Source organism: Cnephaeus nilssonii, assembly GCF_951640355.1.
Source record: "Cnephaeus nilssonii genome assembly, chromosome: 19".
Classification (NCBI taxonomy): domain Eukaryota; kingdom Metazoa; phylum Chordata; class Mammalia; order Chiroptera; family Vespertilionidae; genus Cnephaeus; species Cnephaeus nilssonii.
This window is the reverse complement of record NC_137090.1, coordinates 29,143,919-29,165,831: the sequence shown is the minus strand read 5'-3', so window position 1 is coordinate 29,165,831 and position 21,913 is coordinate 29,143,919. Positions and strand designations below refer to the sequence as shown.

General features: G+C 55.2%; 3 protein-coding genes across 4 annotated transcripts in view; 1 reads left to right on the top strand and 2 right to left on the bottom strand.

The window, feature by feature from the left end:
- Positions 1-5,877, top strand: part of MYO1D (myosin ID) — a 268,509-nt gene extending 262,632 nt beyond the window's left edge. Inside the window, exon 22 of the mRNA XM_079797859.1 lies at positions 3,892-5,877. Coding sequence (XP_079653985.1) covers positions 3,892-4,048 — 157 coding nt within the window. The 3' untranslated portion in view covers positions 4,049-5,877. The remainder of the gene's footprint in view (positions 1-3,891) is intronic.
- A 3,070-nt stretch (positions 5,878-8,947) lies between these two features.
- Positions 8,948-13,961, bottom strand: CDK5R1 (cyclin dependent kinase 5 regulatory subunit 1). Its single transcript, XM_079797770.1, has 2 exons — positions 13,434-13,961; positions 8,948-12,815 (listed from the first exon to the last, which is right to left on the bottom strand). Exon 2 carries the CDS (start codon positions 12,668-12,670, stop codon positions 11,747-11,749), a length of 924 nt encoding a protein of 307 aa, XP_079653896.1. The 5' UTR covers positions 12,671-12,815; positions 13,434-13,961; the 3' UTR covers positions 8,948-11,746.
- Positions 13,962-15,856: 1,895 nt separating this feature from the next.
- The window catches only part of PSMD11 (proteasome 26S subunit, non-ATPase 11), a 31,171-nt gene continuing 25,114 nt past the window's right edge, over positions 15,857-21,913 (bottom strand). Inside the window, exons 10-14 of one of the 2 annotated variants that reach the window (XM_079798576.1) lie at positions 20,355-20,480; positions 19,447-19,482; positions 19,133-19,184; positions 18,689-18,831; positions 15,865-18,578 (exon numbers count right to left, since the gene is read on the bottom strand). In XM_079798576.1, the coding sequence (XP_079654702.1) occupies positions 18,689-18,831; positions 19,133-19,184; positions 19,447-19,482; positions 20,355-20,480 (357 nt within the window). In that variant the 3' untranslated portion in view covers positions 15,865-18,578. Of the gene's footprint in view, positions 18,832-19,132; positions 19,185-19,446; positions 19,483-20,354; positions 20,481-21,913 lie in introns of both variants that reach the window. The other variant, XM_079798577.1, reaches the window with a different exon arrangement.

Genomic DNA, 21,913 nt, shown 5'->3' with positions numbered 1-21,913 from the left:
GTCCCTATGAAAATACCAATGGCATTTTTCACAGAACTAAAACAACCCTAAAATTTTTGTAGAACCATAAAAGACCTCAAATAGCCAAATCAATCTTGAGAAAGGAGAACAAAGTTGGAGGAATCACAATACTGGATATCAAGTTATACTACAAAGCCACTGTAATCAAAACAGCCTGGTACTGGCATAAGAACAGGCATCTAGATCAAAGGGCCAAGGGTTCGATCTCCGGTCAAGGGCATGCACCTGGATTGCAGGATTGTTCCCGGTGCCTGTGGAAGGCAACCACTCGACTTGTCTCCCTCATGTCAGTGTTTCTTTCTCTCCCCTCCTCTCCCCAAGACTTCCTCTCTTTTTCACGCTCAAAAAAAAAAAAAAAATCAGTGGAAAAAATATCCTTGGGTGAGGATTAATTTTTTTTTAAATGGGCAGAGGACCCCAATAGACATTTCTCCCAAGAGGACATACAGATGGCCAAAAGATCCTCAACAGTAATCATCAGGGAGATGCAAATTAAAACCACAATGAGATAACACCTCACACCTGTTAGAATGGCTACCATCAATCATTGTAAATTGGTGCAGCCATAGAAAACAGTATGGAGGTTTCTTAAAAAGTTAAAGATAGAACTACCACATGACTCAGCAATTCCACTTCTGAGTATTTACCTAAAACACTCATTAAAACACTCATTTAAAAAGATGTCTGCACCCCTATGCTCACTGCAGCATTATTTACAATAGGCAAGGAATGGGAGCACCTAAGTGCCCACCATAGATGAATGGGTGAAGAAGACGTGGTACACATATGCAATAGACCGGGCGTCCTCAAACTACGGCCCGCGGGCCACATGCGGGTGTTTTTGCCGTTTTGTTTGTTTACTTCGAAATAAGATATGTGCAGTGTGCATAGGAATTGGTTCATAGTTTTTTTCAAACTATAGTCCGGCCCTCCAACGGTCTGAGGGACAGTGAACTGGCCCCCTGTTTAAAAAGTTTGAGGAGGATGCCGAAACCGGTTTGGCTCAGTGGATAGAGCGTCGGTCTGCGGACTGGAAAGTCCCAGGTTCGATTCCGGTCAAGGGCATGTACATTGGTTGCGGGCACATCCCCCGGTGGGGGTGTGCAGGAGGCAGCTGGTCGATGTCTCTCTCTCATCGATGTTTCTGGCTCTCTATCCCTCTCCCTTCCTCTCTGTGAAAAATCAATAAAATATATTTTTAAAAATAAAATAAAATAAAATAAAAATAAAAAGTTTGAGGACCCCTGCAATAGACTGTTACTCGGCCCTAAAGAGAGAAGAATGAAATCTTGCCATCGCCACAACATGGATGGACCTAGAGGGAATTACGCTGAGTGAAATAAGGCAGACAGAGAAAAACAAAAACCATATGATGTCATTTATATGTGGGGTCTAAAAAACAAAATAAATAAACCACAAACAAACCCATACATACAGAGAACAAGTTGATGGTTGCCGGATGTGGGGGGGGGGGGCGGTTTGAAAAAGGCGAATGAATTAAGAAGTACAAATTGCCAATTATAAAAGCAGTCACGGGATGTCAAGTACAGCAGAAGGAGTATAGTCAATAACATTTAATAACTATGGATGGTGCCAGATGGGCACTAGACTTACTAAGGGACCACTCTGTAAGTTATGTAAGTGTCTAATCACTATGTTCTACACCTATAACATACACTGTAGGTCACCTGTAATGGAAACTTTTAAAATGTTTCTAATACATAAATGATAGTTACTTCTGTCTTAGGGGCTTGGATGTCCCAGAGCACGGTCCCTGCTTCCGCTCTGCTCCCTGAGGGGGGGGCTGGCCCTCCTCCCCCCCCCCCCCCCCCCCCCCCCGCTCCTCGGCCAGCAGTGGTTCCCCCACGGTGCTCACTGCGACACAGGAACGGGCGCAGGGACGCTCTCCGCCCAGCCGGTGTGGGGCGGACAGTCTGGAGCAGTGGTGGTCCCCTGTCTTTTTTGTCCTGCAGCCCCCACCCGGGGGCTCCCTTTCAAGGTGAAGTTGCGCCCTTGTGATCTTGGGGTGCCGTTCTGCAATAGCCATTTGCTCCTCGTTTTCCCACCAGCCCAAGCCCTGCACTGGGACTGCAGAGCAGATACTGGAGATGCACAGAGCCAAGAGCAGGGGCGGGGGCGCTCTCCGCTGACCCTGAAGTCGTGGCCGGGAGGGGTCTCTCGTCGGAAGGGCTGCGTTGAGAGTAGCCTGTTCTGATTGTCCGCACAGGGGGTGGGCTAGGGGTCCGCGTTTCCTCTGTTAGATTTTTCTAGCTGACTTGGAATGGGCTCTTTCGGAACCTTTTCCCCAAGACTGAGGCCCCAGGTGGTTCTGGGGTCCACTGGGTGCGCATGAGGGTACCAGGCTCCACAGACGGGGAGGGAAGACGCAGGCAGTGGGGGGCAGTGCTGGGCATCGCGGGCTCCTGGCCCCGGGCCGCACATGGACCGGACCGCCCGCGGCCCAGGCCCGCACCTGCCCCGCGCAGCAGGCCTGGCTCCCGCAGGGGTGAGGAGGGCCTGCGTCACTGCCTCTGATGGGCTCTGCTATTTTTATGTCCAGGCTGGTTAAAAATAGCCGGCAGCTGACAAGGCATTAGGAGACCTAAGGCCCACAAGCGACAGCCCTGGGTCTCCCCGGCGCCCATTTCTGCCTCCACGACGGGTTTCAGGAGAACACGGGCGGGAACAGGCCTGAGAAGAACACCCGCATGCTTCCCGCCGTGGGGCCTGTGCCCGGCGGGTGCGCAGCTGGAGGCCGGCAGCACCCGGCACCCGAGCGCTGTCGCGGCCGTGACCTGGGACGGGCTGCCCAGAGCGGGCAGGAGGAGCCGTCGGTGACGGTGCCTGGAAAGCGCCTCCTGCTCACCTGGGCGCCTGCGGCCCGGCCCACTCCCCCTGCGGGCGGACACCTGGCGCTCGCTGTTCAACACGGAGGGACGCAGTCCGGGAGCCCCGCGGAGCAATGGGGGAGCCCGACCCCTGGAGGCCCCTGGCCACCAGGTCTTCCTCCTCCCACCTCCCGGCGCACAGAGCTGCCGGGCACAAGCCGAGGTTCAGTGTGGGCGGTGCCGGCACGTGTGAGCTGATGTGAGGACCAACCTAGAGACTCTCGGGTCTTAAAATCAGCCGCTCTGCAGTGTATGGGGGGGGGGGGGGGGGCTGCTGCTACTCAGCAGGTGCACCAAGCCTCACTGACCCCCCCTCGGGCCTCCTGGGCGTCGACCCCCCTCGGAGCCCTGGCTGAGCCCCTCAGGCAGCAGGGGCACAGGCTCCCAGGCCGAGCGTGGCTCCAGTTCACAGTCCTCACGTGGCCGACCTCCCGGCCGCAGTGGGGCAGCAGCAGAGCGGCCTGGTGCGCGGTGGCAAAGCCGAGTCAAAGCCCCAGAGCTCCCGGGGACACGGCAGTCAGACCCGTTCTCACAGCTGGCCGCCGGGCAGGGCGAGCGGCTCCCGCACCTCCCGCTCCCCGGGGGGGGGGGGGGGGGGGGGTGCAGGGCAGTCTCCCTCAGCCCCGGCCCCGCTGACGCCGAAAGCCCCGGGGACTCGGGTCTCAGGCCGGGCACGTGGTGGCTGAGGTTCACCGCATCGCCCTCCTCTGGTCCAACTCAACACACCGGTTCCGGAGCCAGGCTCAGAGGTCAGAGGTCAGAGGGCCAGCCCCCTGCTCTCGGAGGCTCTGGCTGGAGGCCGCCCCGGCACCAGCCTCCTGGGGCTTCTCCAGGCCTCCGCGGAGGCCTCCCGCGCCCACGCCCCTGGGGCACCTGGGGGCCCACGGGAGCCTGGCCAGAGGCAGGCCCGGGCGGCCTGGGAATCGCCCACTCTGGCTGCCTGCTAACGGCCCGTCTGGTCTTTTTCTTTCTGGTTCCCCAGTGAGAAGCGCCACCTTCAAGTCAACGTCACCAACCCCGTGCAGTGCAGCCTGCACGGGAAGAAGTGCACCGTTTCCGTGGAGACGCGGCTCAACCAGCCCCAGCCCGACTTCACCAAGAACCGCTCCGGCTTCACCCTCAGCGTGCCCGGGAACTGAGCCCCCAGCCCGGCGCCGCGCAGCATCCTGTCCCGCCTCATTGCCGAGCCCTGCTCCCCGCCAGAAATCAGCTGCAGCCCCGCGTGGGGCGCCCCTCCGCCTCCCCCCAGGCCCCTCCCCGGAGATCTCCCCGCTCCCGCCTTCGGTCTCGCCTTCCTCGGCCCCAGCCGCCCACTGTCCCAGGCAACAAACCAAAGAGCCGGTGCCTGTCCCAGAGCCCCGCCGGGCTCCGGCCCACGTCTCCCCTCAGAGGCAGCTCGAAGGTGCCTTCAGCTGGTGCGGGCGTCCCGGGGACGGGCCAGGCCGGGTCAGCACCTTGACCCAGGACCCCCTGCTGGCCCTGTAGGCGGTGGGTGGGGAGCCCATCCTGCCCGCCTCCCCCCAGGGGCTGAGGTCCTCGTGGCTGTTTCTCGGCTCCTCCGTAGACCCCGTTCTCCCAGCAGCAGCCAAAGCCACCAGGTGAGCAGGTTCACCTGTAGGACCAGCCCCTCGGCCCAGGAGCAGTGCCGGCAGGACAGCCATGCCCCGCGGCAGCCGGCCTGCCCACGTCTGCCCGCCCAGCCCCCTGGCCACCTCTCTGCCGAGAGCGGGGTGCTCCCAGGACCCTCCACCACGCGCCGGTGCCCGTGGTGGCCTTACACGTGTTTCTGCAGTTCGCAGGGCTGCTCCCCGGATCCCGTGTGCGCTGCACCCACGCTCGTGTCGGGGACACCAGTGAAATGGAGTCGCAGGGGCTGGGGGCACGCGTGGGCCCCTTCACACTCATGGAGAACCAGGGCCGGAACAGGAGGGTCAGCGCCCACGGGAACCCAGGGGGCTGGGGAGATAGAAAAGGCCGAGTCCTGGCACTGCGGGCCAGGCCAGAATGCCCACCCCGCCGCCGGGCACGCAGCCCTCAGGCCAGGAGAGCAGCGCCATCCTGCCCGCCTGGGCCCGGCACGTGCCTTCAGATGTCTGCCTGGGCCCCCCTGCCGGAGCCGGGGAAGGGGACTCGGGGCTCTCGGTGAAGGGGCTGAGGGTGAGCCCAGGCCTCAGGAGGAGCCTGGCAGGGTGTGGAGACACATGCTGCTCCCTGCTCCCCACCCCACGCTCCCGTCCTGTCTCCCTGACCCCGCACGGCACCCCAAGTGCCTGAGGGCAGACTCCTGTGCCTCACGCAGGGCCCAACAAGGTCCCGGCAGCCTGGTCTCACCACACAGCACCGGGCACCGTTCGCAGCAAAGACTCCACCGGCATCCTGGCCTTGGGAGCCCTTCTCCCTCCCGAAGCCCCGCCAGCTGCCCGCGCCGAGGGGCCACCAGCCCGGCTCAGCGCCGCGCGTCGTTTTGCCAAGCGCCTGGCCACTAGCTGAACCATCCGAACTGGACGCTGCCTCTCCACCCCGCTTCTGTCCCCGACCTGTCGCTTTCTACAGGAGACGTGCAGTGTGGGTCTTAGACACACCGAAGTGGAACCTGCCAAATGAGTGCCTTTCAGAGGCCGCGGGGAGCAGGAGGGCTGGCGGCCTCCCTCCGCCTCCGCGAGGCCGGGAGCCTCAGCCCAGCCCCAGGGCCTCCGGGCTGAGGGGGGTCACGGGCACTCTCATCGTGTTCTAAGAGAAGTCCGTGTGGGACTGAAGGAGGATCAGGAATGTAGGGCGAGACCACGGTGGTCTTCCCGGGTGCCGAGAGGGAAGCAGGACACAGTGATTGTACGCAATGAAGTGTTTCTCTTGATTTAATTCAATGCAATGTATGGTTTGGTGCATATATTCCTATTTCCCATTAAATTAACTATTTCTAAAGCATATTTTGATTTACCATCAAGAGCAATAAAGCGTTAAATCTTAATTTTTTAAAGGTGTTCTGCTTATCTTTCATTGGAAACGCCATCTGTGATTGTGAACTTTTCGCTTCTACAGAGCCCGCTGTTACCCCGGAGGATGGGAGGGAGCATCCAGCACAAACGCAGGGCAATGCCCCTGAGCCTCCTGAACACAAATAGCACGTGGTGGGAAAAAGGTCTTACCCTCTGAAGCAGCGTGGAGGGCGGGGAGAGGATCACGCTAAGCCAAATAAGCCAGGCAGAGAAAGACAAGTATCACATGACCTCACTCATATGTGTCTAATGAACAAAGTAAACTGATGATCAAAATAGACCCAGAGACATGTGGCAGGGAACAGACAGGAATCTCAGAGGGAAGGTGGGAAGAGATCAACCAAAGACCTTGTGTGCATATATGCATAACCCATGGACACAGACATAGGGTGGGGAAGGCCTGGGAGACAGGGGGGCTAGAAGAGGTCATTGGGGGATAATGTAATGTAATACTTTTAACAATAATGAATATATATATATATATATATATATACACACACACACACTGTAATATATATATAATGTAATACTTTTAACAATAATGAATATATATATGTATATGTGTATATGTATATATATATATATATATGTATATATATATATATATATATACATATACACACACACACACACACACACACAAAGAGTGGCCAGATTATTATGATCTCTGAACACATAATAATCTGGCCACTCAGTGTATATCCTATATAATAAAAGGCTAATATGCAAATTGTCCCCTCGACCAGGAGTTCGACCAGCAGGCAGGCCAGCCAACCGCCCATGTCCCCTCCCACGAATTCATGCACCGAGTCTCTAATATCTACACTAATAAAAGAGAAACATGCAAATTAACTATCACTCCACTAGCCAAGCCACACCCACCAGCCAATCAGGAGCGAGTATGCAAATTAACTCAACCAAGATGGCTGCCGGCCACAGAGCTAGAGCAAGCAGGAGGCTTGGGTTGCCCCTGGCAATGAAGGAAGCCAAGCTTTCCCCCGCTCTGGCCTCCGCTCAAGGCTACCAAGTTTCAATTATAGAAGATAAATAAATCCTAGATACTTGCTTCCAGCCGGCCCTGGCCTCTGCTCAAGGAGGCGCTGGAAAAAAAAAAAAAAAGAAAAAAAGGAGGGGCTGGGACCTTGGGTCACCAAGGGGTGATCAGGCCAGGATGGGACAGCAGGGGCCTTTGGGGGTAAGCAGACCAGCAGGGGGGCCAGTTGGGGGTGAGCAGGCCATCAGTGGGGGTCAGTTGGAGGTGATCAGGACAGCGGGGGGAGGGGGGTGCAGTTTGGAGTGAGCAGGCCAGCGGGGAGGGGGGGAGAGTTGGGGGTGAGCAGGCCAGTGGGGAGGGAAGGTGGGGGCAAGCAGGCCAGCACGGGGGGCAGTTGGGGGCAAGCAGGCCAGCAGGGGGGGAACTGGGGGTGATTAGGCTGGCAGGGGGGCAGTTGGGGGGGAGCAGGCCGGCAGGCAGAGTGGTTAGGGGCCATCAGGCAGGCAGGCAGGCAGGCAGGTGAGCGGCTGGAGCCAGCAGTCCCGGATTGTGAGAGGGATGTCCAACTGCCGGTTTAGGCCCGATCCCTGTAAACCAGCAGTAGGACATCCTTTGAGGGGTGCCAGATTGGAGAGGGTGCAGGCCGGGCTGAGGAACAGCCCCCCCCCCCCAGTACATATATATATATATATATATATATATATATACACACACACACTGAGTGGCCAGATTATTATGCATTCAGAGATCATAATAATCTGGCCACTCAGAGTGTGTGTGTGTGTGTGTGTGTGTGTGTGTGAGTGTATATATATATATATATATATATATATATATATATAATCATGGTGAGAAGAAAGCTGTGGAAAGGAGTAATGGGGGGAAGGCAGTGGGGTTCAACCCACTTTCTTGCGCCGTTTTGAGGCCTGATGGCTGACTCCAAGTTCAATGCTTTTGATTTAATCCAATGCAATGTATTTTTACTGAAACTGAAGCACGCATTGAGGAAGGAAAGGCTCAGGTTCTTAGGCTGCAGCCTGGGGAGGAATCCGAGGCTGACTGGCTGGGGGTGGCAGAATGACAGGTGAGTGAGAGAAACCAGGACTTCTCAGGGTGGGGGCAGCTGCAGGCCCTAGCACCCACGGGCCCTGCAGCCACAGGAGGCCACCCCGTCACCACAGAAAAGAACACGCTGTGCGGGCCACGGGGGACGCACTCGGGAAAGCCAGTGGCCCTCGCCGCGAGGCTGACAGCCCCCGGAGTTGCAACCTGAGCAGAACAGCCTTCCTGGTGCCCAGGGGCAGCTGCAAACCTCAGGCGCAGGGCCTGGACAGGACGGGGCCACCCCCTGGTCCCCGAGGCTTGGGCTGGGAGCATGAGTGGACAGAGACCACTGGCAACACAGGCATACCTCACTTTATTGCCTCTGGCAACACAGGCATACCTCATTTTATTGCGCTTGCTTTATCTTGCTCACAGATGCTGCATTTTTAACAAACAGAAGGCACGACCCTCCACCAGCAAAAAGATTACGGCTCGCTTTATTGCAGCGCTCCCTTGATCTATGGTGGTCCAGGACCGAACCACAGTCCCTCTGAGGTGTGCCTGTGCAAGCAGAGGGGACTCACCCTTGCACAATCACGGGCTTATTGGAAGCCCCAAGGCTGGCCCACATGGACACCACTCCTCCTGCTGGCCTGGGTGCCTCTGGGCAGTGGGTGCTGAACAGAGCCAGGCCCACAACACATGGGGCCACAGCCGTGGAGCCAAGCTCCACAACTGGGTCCCTGCAGGACCACTCAGCCAGCGGTCACCAGGCCATACCTGGGCCTGATCAAGCCAAGGGAGCCACTCCTGCCCCGCTCTGCAGCTACACCCGAGTGGACTTCACCTGTGCTTCTTTCTTAATCACCTTACCATCCACGTGCTCTGCTTGTTAAGCGCTCCCCTAACCCAGCCCCTCCCTTCCCCCCCGCCGCCCCGTCCCTCCCTCCCCCAGAACACAAATCCAATTATATTCCGAGTGCAGGAATCGTTTATAAAAAGCCGCCTGGCCTGCTCGTGAATGATGTGCCCACGAAAGAGGTCTATGTAATGGATGGTCAGTGCATTTTATTTAATCAGCACGGTACAAAAATAAATAAAAATAAGGGAAGGGGAATTAAATTACAGCCAAACTGAGCTTCATGACCTTGTCAGATTATAAACCACACATACTTACAAACACGCTACACATACATACAAAATGAGACAAATATAAATTAATATTAACAATACCCACAGTTTGGTCAAAGAATAGCTACAGAAGAAATTGCACTAAAAAACCAACATACATCGCACGTTGTGTAATTAGCAGTTTCAAATATACAGCTATGAAAAGATTCCGAGTGAAAAAAAATGGCACATTTTCTTTTCATTGCAAGTTTAACAACCGTTGGAACGCAACTAACTCCTAGTAACTGCATGGAAAGAATATATCAACCCTTCAGCTTTACAAGAAAGAGGAAAACCAAATCCTGAACGATTGTTCCTGTGACTTGCTCTGTGCACGGGTGTGAATTTCACAGCCATCTGTTCTAAGATTATTTTTCTTAAGACACAAAATGCTCCTGGTCGGCATGCACAATATCACTGTAAAAGCAACAATGAAAGAATAAAGGGGTGGTGGTGGTTGTTTTTTTTGTCAGTTAGTTTTTTTTCTGTTTTTTGTTTTGTTTTGTTTTTATGTTGTTCTAAAAGTAGTCTTCATAGCAGCATGTCAGCATGTCAAACGTGTTCATTGCTTGCACACTCAAGTGTATCAGTTCCTTTACACAATACTGATGACCAGTGCAAGGGGAGGGGGAGGAGGACGCCAGGCTTTCACACGGATGGAACTAGAGTGATGTCCTCAGTCCCCAACCACGCCTGAGCTCCGCACCTCCTCCAGAACATAAAAAAATAAATATGGAGAAAGAGAAGGAAACACACACAACTGGAATCCTGTGGATGTGACTTAGCACAGTTCCAGGCCAGGTCCAGCCAGCGGCCAGCCGAACAAGTGACTGCAAACACGGGCCCCTCCTTCTGGAGACGCGGCCTCGAACCACCCTCTTCCGTGCCACCAGGGCCCGCTGCCCTCCGGGGCCTCCTACCTCAGGTCACAGGTCACACGTGGCGGCAGGCTCTGAACAGAAAGGCCGGTGACAACTCCAGCAGAGAAGAAAGAAGCGCTGCAGTGAGGTCTGTGCCAGCAGCCGCGGGTTCCTCCCAGAACGAACAGCTCGGCGTGGGCCTCGAGGCGCAGCTGGGGCTAATGCGCTCCCGCACGGGCGGCCCTCAGAGGGCTTGCCGCGGGCTGGAGGCTCTTAAGGCCCGGCCTCACTTCCACAGCTTGCTCTTTTTAACGTGATTTTCAGTAGTGCTTGTGCTGAGATGGCAGCCACCTGGGACCTAATCCTATGTAACGTGAGCCTCGGCCTCCCCACCAACCCCCCACTCCAGCACTCCCTGGGGGGCTGGGAAGAGCGAATTCTCTGGAGCCTTCACACTGCTCTTTGTTCCCCCAAGCCAGGGTGATGGGCCATGGAGGAAGACGGTCCCTTCTCTTGGTCCTCTCCCAAGTCCCAAGCCACCAATCTGGGAGAATTAGAAAGAAAATGGATTAAGTACATATCCTGTGTTTTTACAGCCACTAGCGTGGAAACCAAAACCAGCAGCTGCAAATGATCAGTTGTAGAATCAGCAGGCTCACAAAGCAACCAGGAGTCCTACCCCGGCCTGCAATTGTCTCTGAGATCCAGCTGTCTCCCTGGGCCTTGCGGGGCAAGGCTTCGCCTTCAGAAGAAACCGAACTGTTTGGAAACAGCTTTAAATGGAAAGGGGTAGGAGTGGGGGGTGGGAGTGCACCGTTACCGGCCCCCGCACCCCAGCTCTGCAGAGCAGCATGTGCACCAGCAAGAAGAGGCCTCAGCCCTGAGGTGGGCTCTGGCTTGGTCTCAGGCCGGGCACCCCACCTGCCCAGAGGCAGGCGAGTGGTCATGGGCACCTGCAGCTGTCCTGGCCTTCACCACGGGGTGACTGAGCTGCGTTACCCAAGTGAAACACTCACCCAGGAAAGGAGTGTCCCCAGCTTCACCCCACCTCTTTAGCTGGGACCCAAAAGAAAAGAATTTCATGAGCCAAACCAGCTCATTAACCAATACTGCCAACACGGCCGGGAGCAGGGGACAAGGGGACTGAGGAGCAAGTTCCGTGTCTCCACTAAAGGAAAGCCCTTCTCCCTAAAAAAAGAAAAAAGAGCAAACGAGGGTTGTGCATGGCCAAACCACAGGACGCAACCTTTGCACCGGCTGGCTTCTCCTAGATGGAAGAGGCACAGCTTGCCTCTCAACCCCACGTGCGGCTCAGTCAGGACGGCTGCTCCAGGAGCCGCTGGGAGAACGGACCACCCAGAACAGGAGCCAGAAAAGGGCCCCCCAACTAGAGGCGCCAAATCCTCCCTGGGTCAGCCGGCCAGAGGCCCCTCTCCAGCTCCCGCGCAGGGAGCGACAGACAGCCTCACCTGCCCTGGTACCGCAAGGGCGCAGGCGACAGAGGCAGGTCAGTCCTTTGCATCCCCCAAAGTCGAAGGTCGGGGTCCCGGGTGGCTCTGAATACATCTTCTGGGTTTTGCACAAGGTCCAGGAGTTCAAAGGCGCCCAGAGTTCTCGGCAGAGCTGAAGAAAACCCCTGGCAGGGCTGACGGTGGGCCGGGATTGGCCCTTGGTGGCTTTGCTAGACACATACTGTACATAAAATCTGACTTGTTTAATAATAAATGTTTAAAAATGAATTGAATCCTTGAGCCACGGTGCATGCTCCGAGGCTCACCGATCCAGCCCGAGGAGGAGCCGCTTCTTGTCCTCCTGGCCACTCTCATTCTTCAGGTCAGAGAACACCTGTGTGAAGTAGTGCGGGTCGGCGTTGATCTGCAGCATCTTGGAGCTCATGAGGTTGATGACGGAGAGGCAGCGGTCCCAGAAGGCCTCCTTGCAGCTCTCCACCAGGAAGGGCTTGAGCGGGTAGGAGATCTCGTTGCCCATGTAGGAGTAGGAGAGGTACAGGCAGGTGAGCAGCACGGCCTGGAGCTCGTGGTCAGAGCCCACCTCGGAGGAGATCACGTCCCTGCAGAGCATGTAGAGGAAAACCACGTTGGCCGGCGTGATGAAGCCCTGGTCCTGCCAGCCCTGCAGGAGCAGCGAGCGGTCCACGCTGCGCAGCCAGAGCACGGGGTCCGTGGGGGACAGGTGCTTCAGGCGGTAGCACCGGCGGCACAGAAACTCGCCCAGGCAGCGCAGCAGCTCGCTGGTGGACGCCTGGACGATGACCCGTTTGGGTGTCCCTGCAGAGGTGATGGCAGGGTGCGGGGCCTTCTTGACCGAGGAGGAGACCCCGGTCTGGGAGCCCGAGAGCTGGCTGGCAGGGGGGGCAGGTGGCTGGGCCGGTGGGGGCTGGGCGAACGTGGACAGGTTGGCACACGACAGCGACTTCTTCAGGTTCTCATTGTTGAGGTGCGTGATGTTGTTCTGGTAGTTGCCGTTGGGCTGCACCTTCTTGGAGTTCTTCTTCTTGGCCGACACGGCCACGATCCTCTTCCACGGCAGCACGGAGATGATGGAGTGCCGCTTCAGGTTCTTGTCCTTGGCGTTCTTGCTATTCTGCACGGCCGTGTAGTGGCCCACCGTGGCCGCGCCATCCTCAAACAGCGTGGCCTTGCGGTAGCTGGGGGACAGGGACAGCACGGTGCCCATGGTGCCGCTGCGCGCCGGGCGGGGGCCCACGCCCCTGCGCGCCCGGACTGCCGGCCCGCGGGGAGAAACAGCTCACCGAGCCCGCGGCGGCCCCGGGCGGGGAGGAGGCGGGGGCGCTCCCGGGGGCGCGTGCTGCCCTTCGGATCTGCGTGGAAAACAAGATGGTTCTCAGCACCAGGCGCTCCTCCGCCCCTGCCTCGCGGCTCCCGCGGACCCGACCCCCGGCTCCACCAGAGCCTCCCGGGGCTCCGCGGCCCCGCCCGCGCCCCGCGCCGCAGCCCGGCCGCCTCCACTGCGGCACCCCGCCCGCCGCGGCCGCTGCGCTCCAGATGCCGCGGGAGGGGACCCCCGCCTCGACCCCGCGCGCAGCCCCCACCCCGGCCCAGGCTCTCTGGGCAGAGGCGCAGGCTTACCCGGCCGGCGGCGGCTCCTGCGCTCCGCGCCCTCCGCACTGCGCGCCGCGGTCCCGGCGCTACGCTTGGCGGGGCTCGGCGGGGCTCGCGCTCAGCCGCGGCGGCTCCGGAGCTACTGTCCAAGGTTCTGCAGCCGCGCGGCCCCGCCCTCGCTCGCCGCCGCCGCGCTCCCGCTCCCGCTCCCGCCCCGGCGCGCACCTCCGCGGTCTCCCTCTCGAGAGCGCGCGGCTCACGCGCCGGCGCGGTCGGGCCTGGTGTTGCCCGGGAGCCGGAGCCGCCGCCGTCCTCAGCACGAGCCGCGCGCAGGGCCGGCGGGGCCGCGGCCGCGAACCCGAGGCGCCTCTACTCACCGCGCCCAGCGAGGACCCGGACTCGGGCGGCGGCGGGACTCGCAGTGCCGGCAGCGCCCGCCCTGGGGCGTCCCCTCCCGCACAGCTCTCCGCCCGCTCCGCGCTGCCGTTCCAGCAGCAGCAGCCGCAGCAGCCGCCCGCCTGAGTCCCGGGCGCCCCGCGCAGCCGAGCTCGGGCCTTGGGGAACGGCGGGGCGGGGCGGAGCGGGGTGGGGCGAGGACGGACCCCGCCCGCCGCGCCGCCCAGACACGTGCTGCCTTTGTTCCCGCCGCGGCGCCGGCAGCTGCGGGCCTTGGGGACGCTCTCCGCCTCATCTCCGCCCTGGCGACTCGGGGCCTGCCCTGGCCGAGGCTGCCACCCAAGCCGCACGAGAAGCCATCCACGGAGGCCGGGGCCCGAGCTCCCTCCTTCCGTTTAACATCCTCTTTCCCCGGAAAAGAATGTGGGAGGAACGCGAAGCCTTGGCAGAGGCCACCTGAGTGCCACGCGCATCCCAAGTGGACTGCCCCATTGCTTTGATTTCCTTCCCCTCAGGACCTCCGCTCAGTCATCCCAGGTAAATGCTCACGGCCCGGGCGGGTCTCAGAAACCCAGGCCAAAGAGGTGTAGGCAGCCCGGCTGTTCCACAAACGGCGACTGGCTCTTCCACACCACACCTGTGACAGGTCCCTGAGGCCGCTGACGTGGCCCTTGCCCCAAAGATGAGCCCATACTAAGCCCATCACATATGTGACCTCGAACTTTCCCGCCCCCTTATCTCTTACAGTAAAAACAGAAGCAGCTACTTCTCCAACCAGCCTCTGATCATAATCTGAAGATTTGGTGCAGGTAAAAAAATTTTAATTCTGAATGAAATTCTGGTTCTAATAAGAACTGTTACCTTCACAGGCAAGCATCCAGATCCTTCCTTTGTTACTCTTATAGTTTGGTTCTGGAGACTGATTTAGATTTGACCACAAACCTGGGAAACATATCTTACTTCAAATTACCACCTCTGGAAGTGGCCGTACAGAAAAGAGCATATCCAATTCCCTGACAGCCAGCCCACGCCAGCACACCAGGCTGTCAACCTGTGCCAGCTCTAACGAGTGCCTTAAGCAGAACAGAAATCTGGTATCGTTTAGAACAATGCCACGTCAGAAAGTACTGGAATTTGCTTATGTGCTACCCAGAGCCCTCTCTATCAATAGTGGCAATTGAATGCTTACGGAGCACGATGACTCTACAGTAGAAAATGCCTTGCTCTGTGCCGAGGGCTACTTCTTCCACAGCCCTTCAGAAACATCCACAGAAGCTGTCAGCTTAGCTCAGTCTGAAGGCAGGCGCTTAGCTCAATGTGCCCCTCCCTCTGAATGTTCCAGTGTACAACTCCCACCTGCTTTCCAAATGGAAGTCTCTTCAACCCTTTTCTCTAGTCAGAAGCTCTAAGACTTCAGCTTCCGGTCCTCTGGCGCACTGACTCTCCCGTGACTCACACAAAGCTGGACCCAGCCTTGTCATCCCCACCCTCAGGAAGAAGCCCAGCTCCTGAGGTGGCCCATGTCCACATTGCCTTTTCTGTGTTTCAGGTCCCCTTCAGATTCTGGTGTTAAGCAAAGGTTAAGTGGTTCTGGTTTCCCAAAAATATGCCAGAATTATAAGGCTGTAACCCACCCCTTAGACCCATCAGGATCCACCCTGTTACCTGTCTACAGATTTAATTCTAGCGATTCCAATTAATGGTGGCAGCACTGAGCTCCACTTCCCCACACTCCCTTTTCCAAACCAAGGAAGCATGCATTTGCCTGGACCGTTTCCAGCCTGGCCACACTCTGTCCTTTTGCCTTTGTCCAGCTAGCCTTCCCCAGCACCTTCAAAAAGAGCCCTTGGCAGTATGACCCCAGCCCCCTCACACTTGTCAAAGACAAGGTCATATTTGCAGCAGGCACAGCATGAATGGGGTAGTGTCGCCAGCCCACCTGCTGTTGTGACTGAGGAGAGAGGCTGCCCCGAACCCGTCCAGTCAAGCTCTGCCTCTCTCAAAGCACACCGCTCCTCTGCTCACTCAACCCACCACCACCAGCTTCCATCACCGCTCCAACCGCGAGGTAAGGAAGAAAGGGCAGGAATCTGCCAGAAATGGCAGAATCAAGGACCCGGGAGGCAGACCCAGCTGAATGATGCGGAGCTGTTCTCTTCCAAAGAACTGCAGGGAAGATCTCCAAATCCCACCCCCATCAATCAGCCCATTTATCCTATAGCCTATCTCCAGCTGCCCTGCCGGCAGGGCCAGCCTGCTTGTCATCTGCACCGCTGAGCTGGGCTGCCCGTGTATCACAGGAGAGTCCCTGCCCTCTACATGCCCCTTTCTCCTATCACCCCTAGGGAGGCCAAGGACCTAGCCCGCTGGCTTCCAGAAGAGGTTCCAAATAAAGCCGGCTAACCCTGAGGAAGTCGGCTTTGTTCTTCCAGGGATCTCAGAGCGGCCCCTAGTGGCCCTTCTGGGCAGCACAGGTTACATAACCAGCATCGCCTGCTGGAGTCAGGCCTCACTCAGCCTTTGCTCCCAACACCATCAGATCTCATTCACACAAGCAAGCCTGGCACCAGGAAGGCTGGTGCCAGGAAGGGTCCCAGGTGAGTGAGCGGGCCCAGGCCACCCTCTCAGCTGTGCCGAGACGCAGCTTATTTGAGCCTGGATGGGAAGCAGTGCCGAGTCTAGAGCAGCACTGTCCACACAAAAATGTAACACGAGCCACAAATGCAAGCCACATAGGTCATTTTCTAGTAGCCATATTAAAAGAGTAAAAAGAAACGGGTGAATTTTAATAATATATTTTATTTACCCAATAATGCTCAAAATATTCCAACATATAAAAAGGTTGAGCTATTTTACATTCTTTTCATGCTACGTCTTCAAAGCCAGGCTTGGGTTTACATGTGCAGTGCATCGCAACTCATACTAGCCCCGTTTCAGGAGCTCGACAGCCACGTGGCACGTGGTTCCCTTGACGCCACCTGCAAAGGGGGCAGAGGACAGGCTGCTGCCAGTCGGGGCTGCCCGCGGCCTGGGAAACCCTCCCCTATGCTCCAGCTCTGAAGATACCTTTGGAATCTCTTTTTAAAGTTCTTTATTGAAGCAAACTCTTCCTGCAAGTAAAACTAGAGACACAACACTGAAAACTGAGAATAGCAATTGCTCACACGGAAGCAGAGTTGGCAGCTAGAGCTCCCCTCCCTCCCAGGGGCCCGAGCCCTCAGGACCAGCCCCGGGTCTGAGGTGTGGGAGGCAATCACTGCTCTTGAAAATTCCAAATGGAAATGAAACCACGAGTGTCAGGCCTCTCCGGGCACTTGCATTTCCATGACTTCATAGAACCCTCAAACCACCGTTACCCACCACGGAAACGCCATCCGCATCACGCAGAGGAAGTAGGCTCAGAGGGTATTACATATATACACCCAAACCCCGTGTCCACGGTGCCTTGGAAAAACAGATACCTGAGCACCAGTCCCCATCTCAGGCCTCACAGACCAACTCTTACCCAGACCCCTCAGTGCAGCACCCACGTCTACGGGGCTCCCAGGAAGCAGATGAGCTAGTGCACCTGTGGCCAGTCTAGAGGGCTCCACAGAGCTGCCTGCATTCACCGGAAGCCCTCCAGCACTCAAGAAAAGACACTTTTGAAAAAAAAATTGTTTTTATTGGAACTCATCTGAACATCAGATATACCTGGTGTTGGTTAGCAAGAACCGTTTGTACATTTGAAATTGATGGTGCCAAAACCAAAACAGTGACTGGACATGATGGGGAGAGATGTTGAGAATAAAAACCTGATTTTGGAGAGGAAAATAAGAGCCAGTCAGATTCAGTGAGGATGCAAAACCTGGTACAACAAAATCCTTTTACAAAATATAAATTTATTACGAAAACCTGAAAGGATCATCTGAGAAAGGGAAAGAAAGACAAAAGGAGGCCAGCAGGAAGGAAGCAGGAGGGAGAGGAAGGAAGAAGACAAGAGCTGAGGAGGAAGAGGGAGCTGAGCACCCAGAGGCGCGAAGCTCACCTGCCAGTGGCATCCACGGTGTGACCTCGCCACAGACAAAGCATGCGGTACACAGGCTCACCTCCCCCCTTCCGGGTCTAAGAAAGGAAAGAGGCTCCCTGGGAAGGGGACATGAGGTTGCTCGAAAACCCAACAACAAAAATAAAAATAAACACACCCCAAAGTCTCATTTCCGATGTTCACTGTTTTAAAACGGAATACATCCATCGGCCAGCAGGAGAGGAGTGGGACAGGGAGAAGCTAATGGAGGTCGGACAGCCCGCCTTCCCGAGGGGGAAGGAGGAAGAAGAGACACGTGATGGTCTCCTGGCTGAGAGAGGGGAGAGAGAAGGAAGAGAAAGAGCAGAGGAGAGGGGCAATTAAAACACTGACGTCTAATCTAGTTTACTGTGTTAAAAAGAGCCACATGCACAGCAGGCCCCGCGAGGGCCCACATGCTCCTGTGTGGCCGTGGTGGACACTAGCTCCTGGCCTCGTCCCCTGTCCTTCCCAGGTCCGAGCGGAGCTGCTGCTGCTGCTGCTGGGGCGGTGGCGGGACCTTCAGCCAGTCTGCTGGAGCCTTTGTGGAGGGAAGGTGGGTGGACAGCCGTATGACAGGGGAAAGAACACCAAAATGCCTCATTTCAAATAAAAAAGAAAATAGCAGTCTATACACAGTTGTTTGTTTTGGTTCAGTACAAACAGAATAAAAAGTCATTGCTTTGATGGTCAGGCAAACACCCAATTCTGAAGAGGAGAGGTGCCGCCAGCGGGTGGATTGGGAGCCCAGTGGCTGGCGGAGCGCCTGGCTTGGCAGCCCTCTCCCAGGAGGCAGAGAGCACAGCTTTAGGTAGTGTAAGCCTTTTCCTTTTATTTAGAATAATCTTTTTTTTCTTTTTCTTTTTTTTGTAAGCAATGTCCCCACTCCCAAGTTGGGCCAGTAAAGATTACATGAAAACTGGCACACCTATCAGCTGGAATACAGATGCACCAAATGAGGATTTAAAAACTTTCCGAGCGAAAAGTAGAACAAAAAGAAAAAAGAATCTCCTAGCATTTTCCCCAAAGGTTTCACTCTCCCGCCACACACACTCGCCAAAGGACCGCTACAGATCCAACTCTGTAAGAGAAGACAGAGCAGTGTCAATCGGGGGCCAAGAGCCACCACAGGCTTTCAGTCTCGACAGGCAGAGGACAGAGCTGCCGGCCGGTCCTGGAGCCGGCACTCACCTATGTCAGTTTCTTGGCTTTGTTGTAGAGAGAATCCACTACTTTACTCATGTTCTGAATTGTTTCCAGAGCAGCTTCATAAGTTTTATCTACTGGGGGTTCATCGAAAATAATCAAAACACCCTCCCCCTGGTCCAAGATCCCTGCAGGAAACACAAGGACAACCATGTAAGAGATGGGATTGGACACAAGAGCATTTCAGACACACCCACTCCCCAGCTGCCTCATTTCTCCAGAAAGGAGAGGAAGCAGAACCCACCTCCCTGTTCCATTTATACATGTTTACTATACACCCTCACCCCGGGAGGATGAGGGGCAAGGATCCCAGGGAACTACCAGGTAAAACAATGAAATTACCTTCTTTCAAGATAAACAAGAACATGATGCCTCTTCAACCATTTCATCCCCACCACCAGCCCCCCTGCCTATATGAGTGTTACTCACCATGAAATTTCTTGTCAAGAATCATCTGTGATAATTTCCTTTCCACATCGGCCTACAATCAAAGCACTTGATTAAAGGAACCAATTTCCACTAGTCAGAGATCACACCGACATGAAAGCCTTGTATAAAAGGAACTTAGGGCAGATGGACTGAAGACAAAACAGCAACAAGGCAACTCCAGCTCTGAGCCCATGGTCCCCATGCCCCCTGAGGAGCTTGGGAACCTTCCAACAAGGCCCACTGAGTGTAATGCCAGCCCCCCCACAAACCCCTTTCCCCATCCCTACCCCCAAGACAAGCTCAGGACTCCTTACCTTGGAGAGTTTGATGAGGCTAGATATGTGTTCAATCTAAAAGGAAAGGTAGAGAGACACCAACACTGAAAGTTTTACCTCTGCCTCTCATATAGGGGGTGCGGGTGGGGGTTGCTGAGTGTCCATAGGGCCAAATTCCCTTTGGCTACGCTTAGGTCTCCTGTGCTCTGTCCATCTGCCTTCATCACACAGACAATAAACACACTCCTATCCCACACACTCAGAAAACATTCACCACATGGTGCTCACTACAAAAGCGAGGAGACTGCACTGAATACAGGCAGCGGCAATCTCAACAGCCTCTGCCCTCAGCATCCCTCTCCTGGATTCTTGTTCGATCGAGAGTCCCAGGCCCTGGCCAGGTTGTTACAGTGTCGTCCCAATATGCCAAGGTTGCAGGTTCAATGCCCGGTCAGGGCACATAAAAGAATCAACCAATGGCCCTAACCGGTTTGGCTCAGTGGATAGAGCGTCGGCCTGCGAACTCAAGGGTCCCAGGTTCGATTCCGGTCAAGGGCATGTACCTTGGTTGCGGGCACATCCCCAGAAGGGGGTGTGCAGGAGACAGCTGATTAATGTTTCTCTCTCATCGATGTTTCTAACTCGCTCTCCCTCTCCCTTCCTCTCTGTAAAAAATCAATAAAATGTATTTAAAAATAAAGAAAGAAAAAGAAAAAAAAGAATCAACCAATGAATGTATAAATAAGTGGAACAAGTAGATGCTTTTCTCTCTTTCTCAAAAACCAATAAATAAAATTTCTTAAAAAAGAATCCCAATCTCTTGGTGGTCTCTGCCCACCAGGCACATCCTTGAAGTGAGTTCCTATTGTGGACAGGTGTGGGGAAGGAGGGGCTGCAATGGGAATGCCTAGCCAGAGAGGGGCTCGAGTCCCCAGGAGGGTTCTTACCTGTACTCGGGAAAAAGGCTCAATGACTCGGATCAGATTCTGTTCCAGTAAGTTATCATACAACTTGGCCAAGTGGGTGTTGATGATTGGGTCATCCCGGAGCTCTGCCCGGTAATCTGTCAGGGCCTGCCAAAAGATTGGCACAGAGTTGCACTTGAAAGTCACACTATGCCTAGCTTCCTAAGTAGTATGCTGGCCCTTGCAATTGCATGGTTGACTGCAGTTCTGGGGGATTGGGGGAGATGAAAGAACAGTTATGGCAGAAGGCAGAAGAAAAGGAACATCAAGAATTAAAGGATTTTAAAAAAAATTTTTTTAAGAGGGAGCCACGCCAAAACCGGTTTGGCTCAGTGGATAGAGCGTTGGCCTGCGAACTCAAGGGTCCCAGGTTCAATTCCGGTCAAGGGCATGTACCTTGGTTGTGGGCACATCCCCGGTAGGGGGTGTGCAGGAGGCAGCTGGTCTATGTTTCTCTCTCATCGATGTTTCTAGCTCTCTATCCCTCTCCCCTCCTCTCTGTAAAAAAATCAATAAAATATATTTTAAAAAAATAAATAAAGAGGGAGCCACCCCAGGCACCATCTTTGCCTGAAAGCTCAAATCATGTAAGCCCCAAGAGTGGCTCAGTTTGTAAGCCAAATTTACTACACACACTAGTTCTCAACATGTGTACCCACAAAACAAACAGGGTCTCCATGGGGAAAAAGAACTCTCAGGTTAAGTAATGGGAAATGATGAATTCCAGAGCCAGCTCTTGGAATTCTTCAGGGAACATCCATCAGCACAGAACAGCGCTGCAGTGAGCTCCTTCCTAATTAAACACTGGGTTAGCCCTAGTGTTTCAAATATCTGCCATAGACCTTTTCTCCAAGGAACCCCTAACAGAAGTGTTCTATCAAGCATCCTAAACTTTGGGATAAAAAGATGTAGACTAAAAAAATAAATAAATAAATAAATAAATAAATAAATAAATAAATAAAGGATGTAGACTGTGCATTCATATCTGGCATTCATGTCTGTGATTTATTGACCTTTAGTAATGATCTCAGTATCCTAGCTCGTGTCAGCTGTGCTATAAAGTGTTAAGGGAAGGAAAGAAATCATACAAAGTAAAGAACTAAATACCCTGCTGGTGTGACTCAGTGGTTGAGCATCGACCTATGAACCTGGAGGTCAAAGTTCGATTCCCAGTCAGAGCACATGCCCAGGTTGTGGGCTCGATCCCCAGTAGGGGCCGTGCAGGCGGGAGTCAATCAATGATTCTCTCTCATCACTGATGTTTCTCTCTCTCCCTCTCTGAAACCAATAAAAATATATATTTTAAAATGTAACCAGTGAGGAAAACTGGTTAATAGTATCTATATATATAAAAACCTAAGCGACTGGATGACTGGCTGGTAGCTATGATGCACGCTGACCACCAGGGGGCAGACACTCAACGCAGGAGCTGCCCCCTGGTGGTCAGTGCACTCCCACAGCAGGAGTGCCGCTCAGCTGACACCAGACCGCAGGCTCACAGGCCTCTCCCTCAGACACTCCCCCTGCGCACCCAAGCTGAG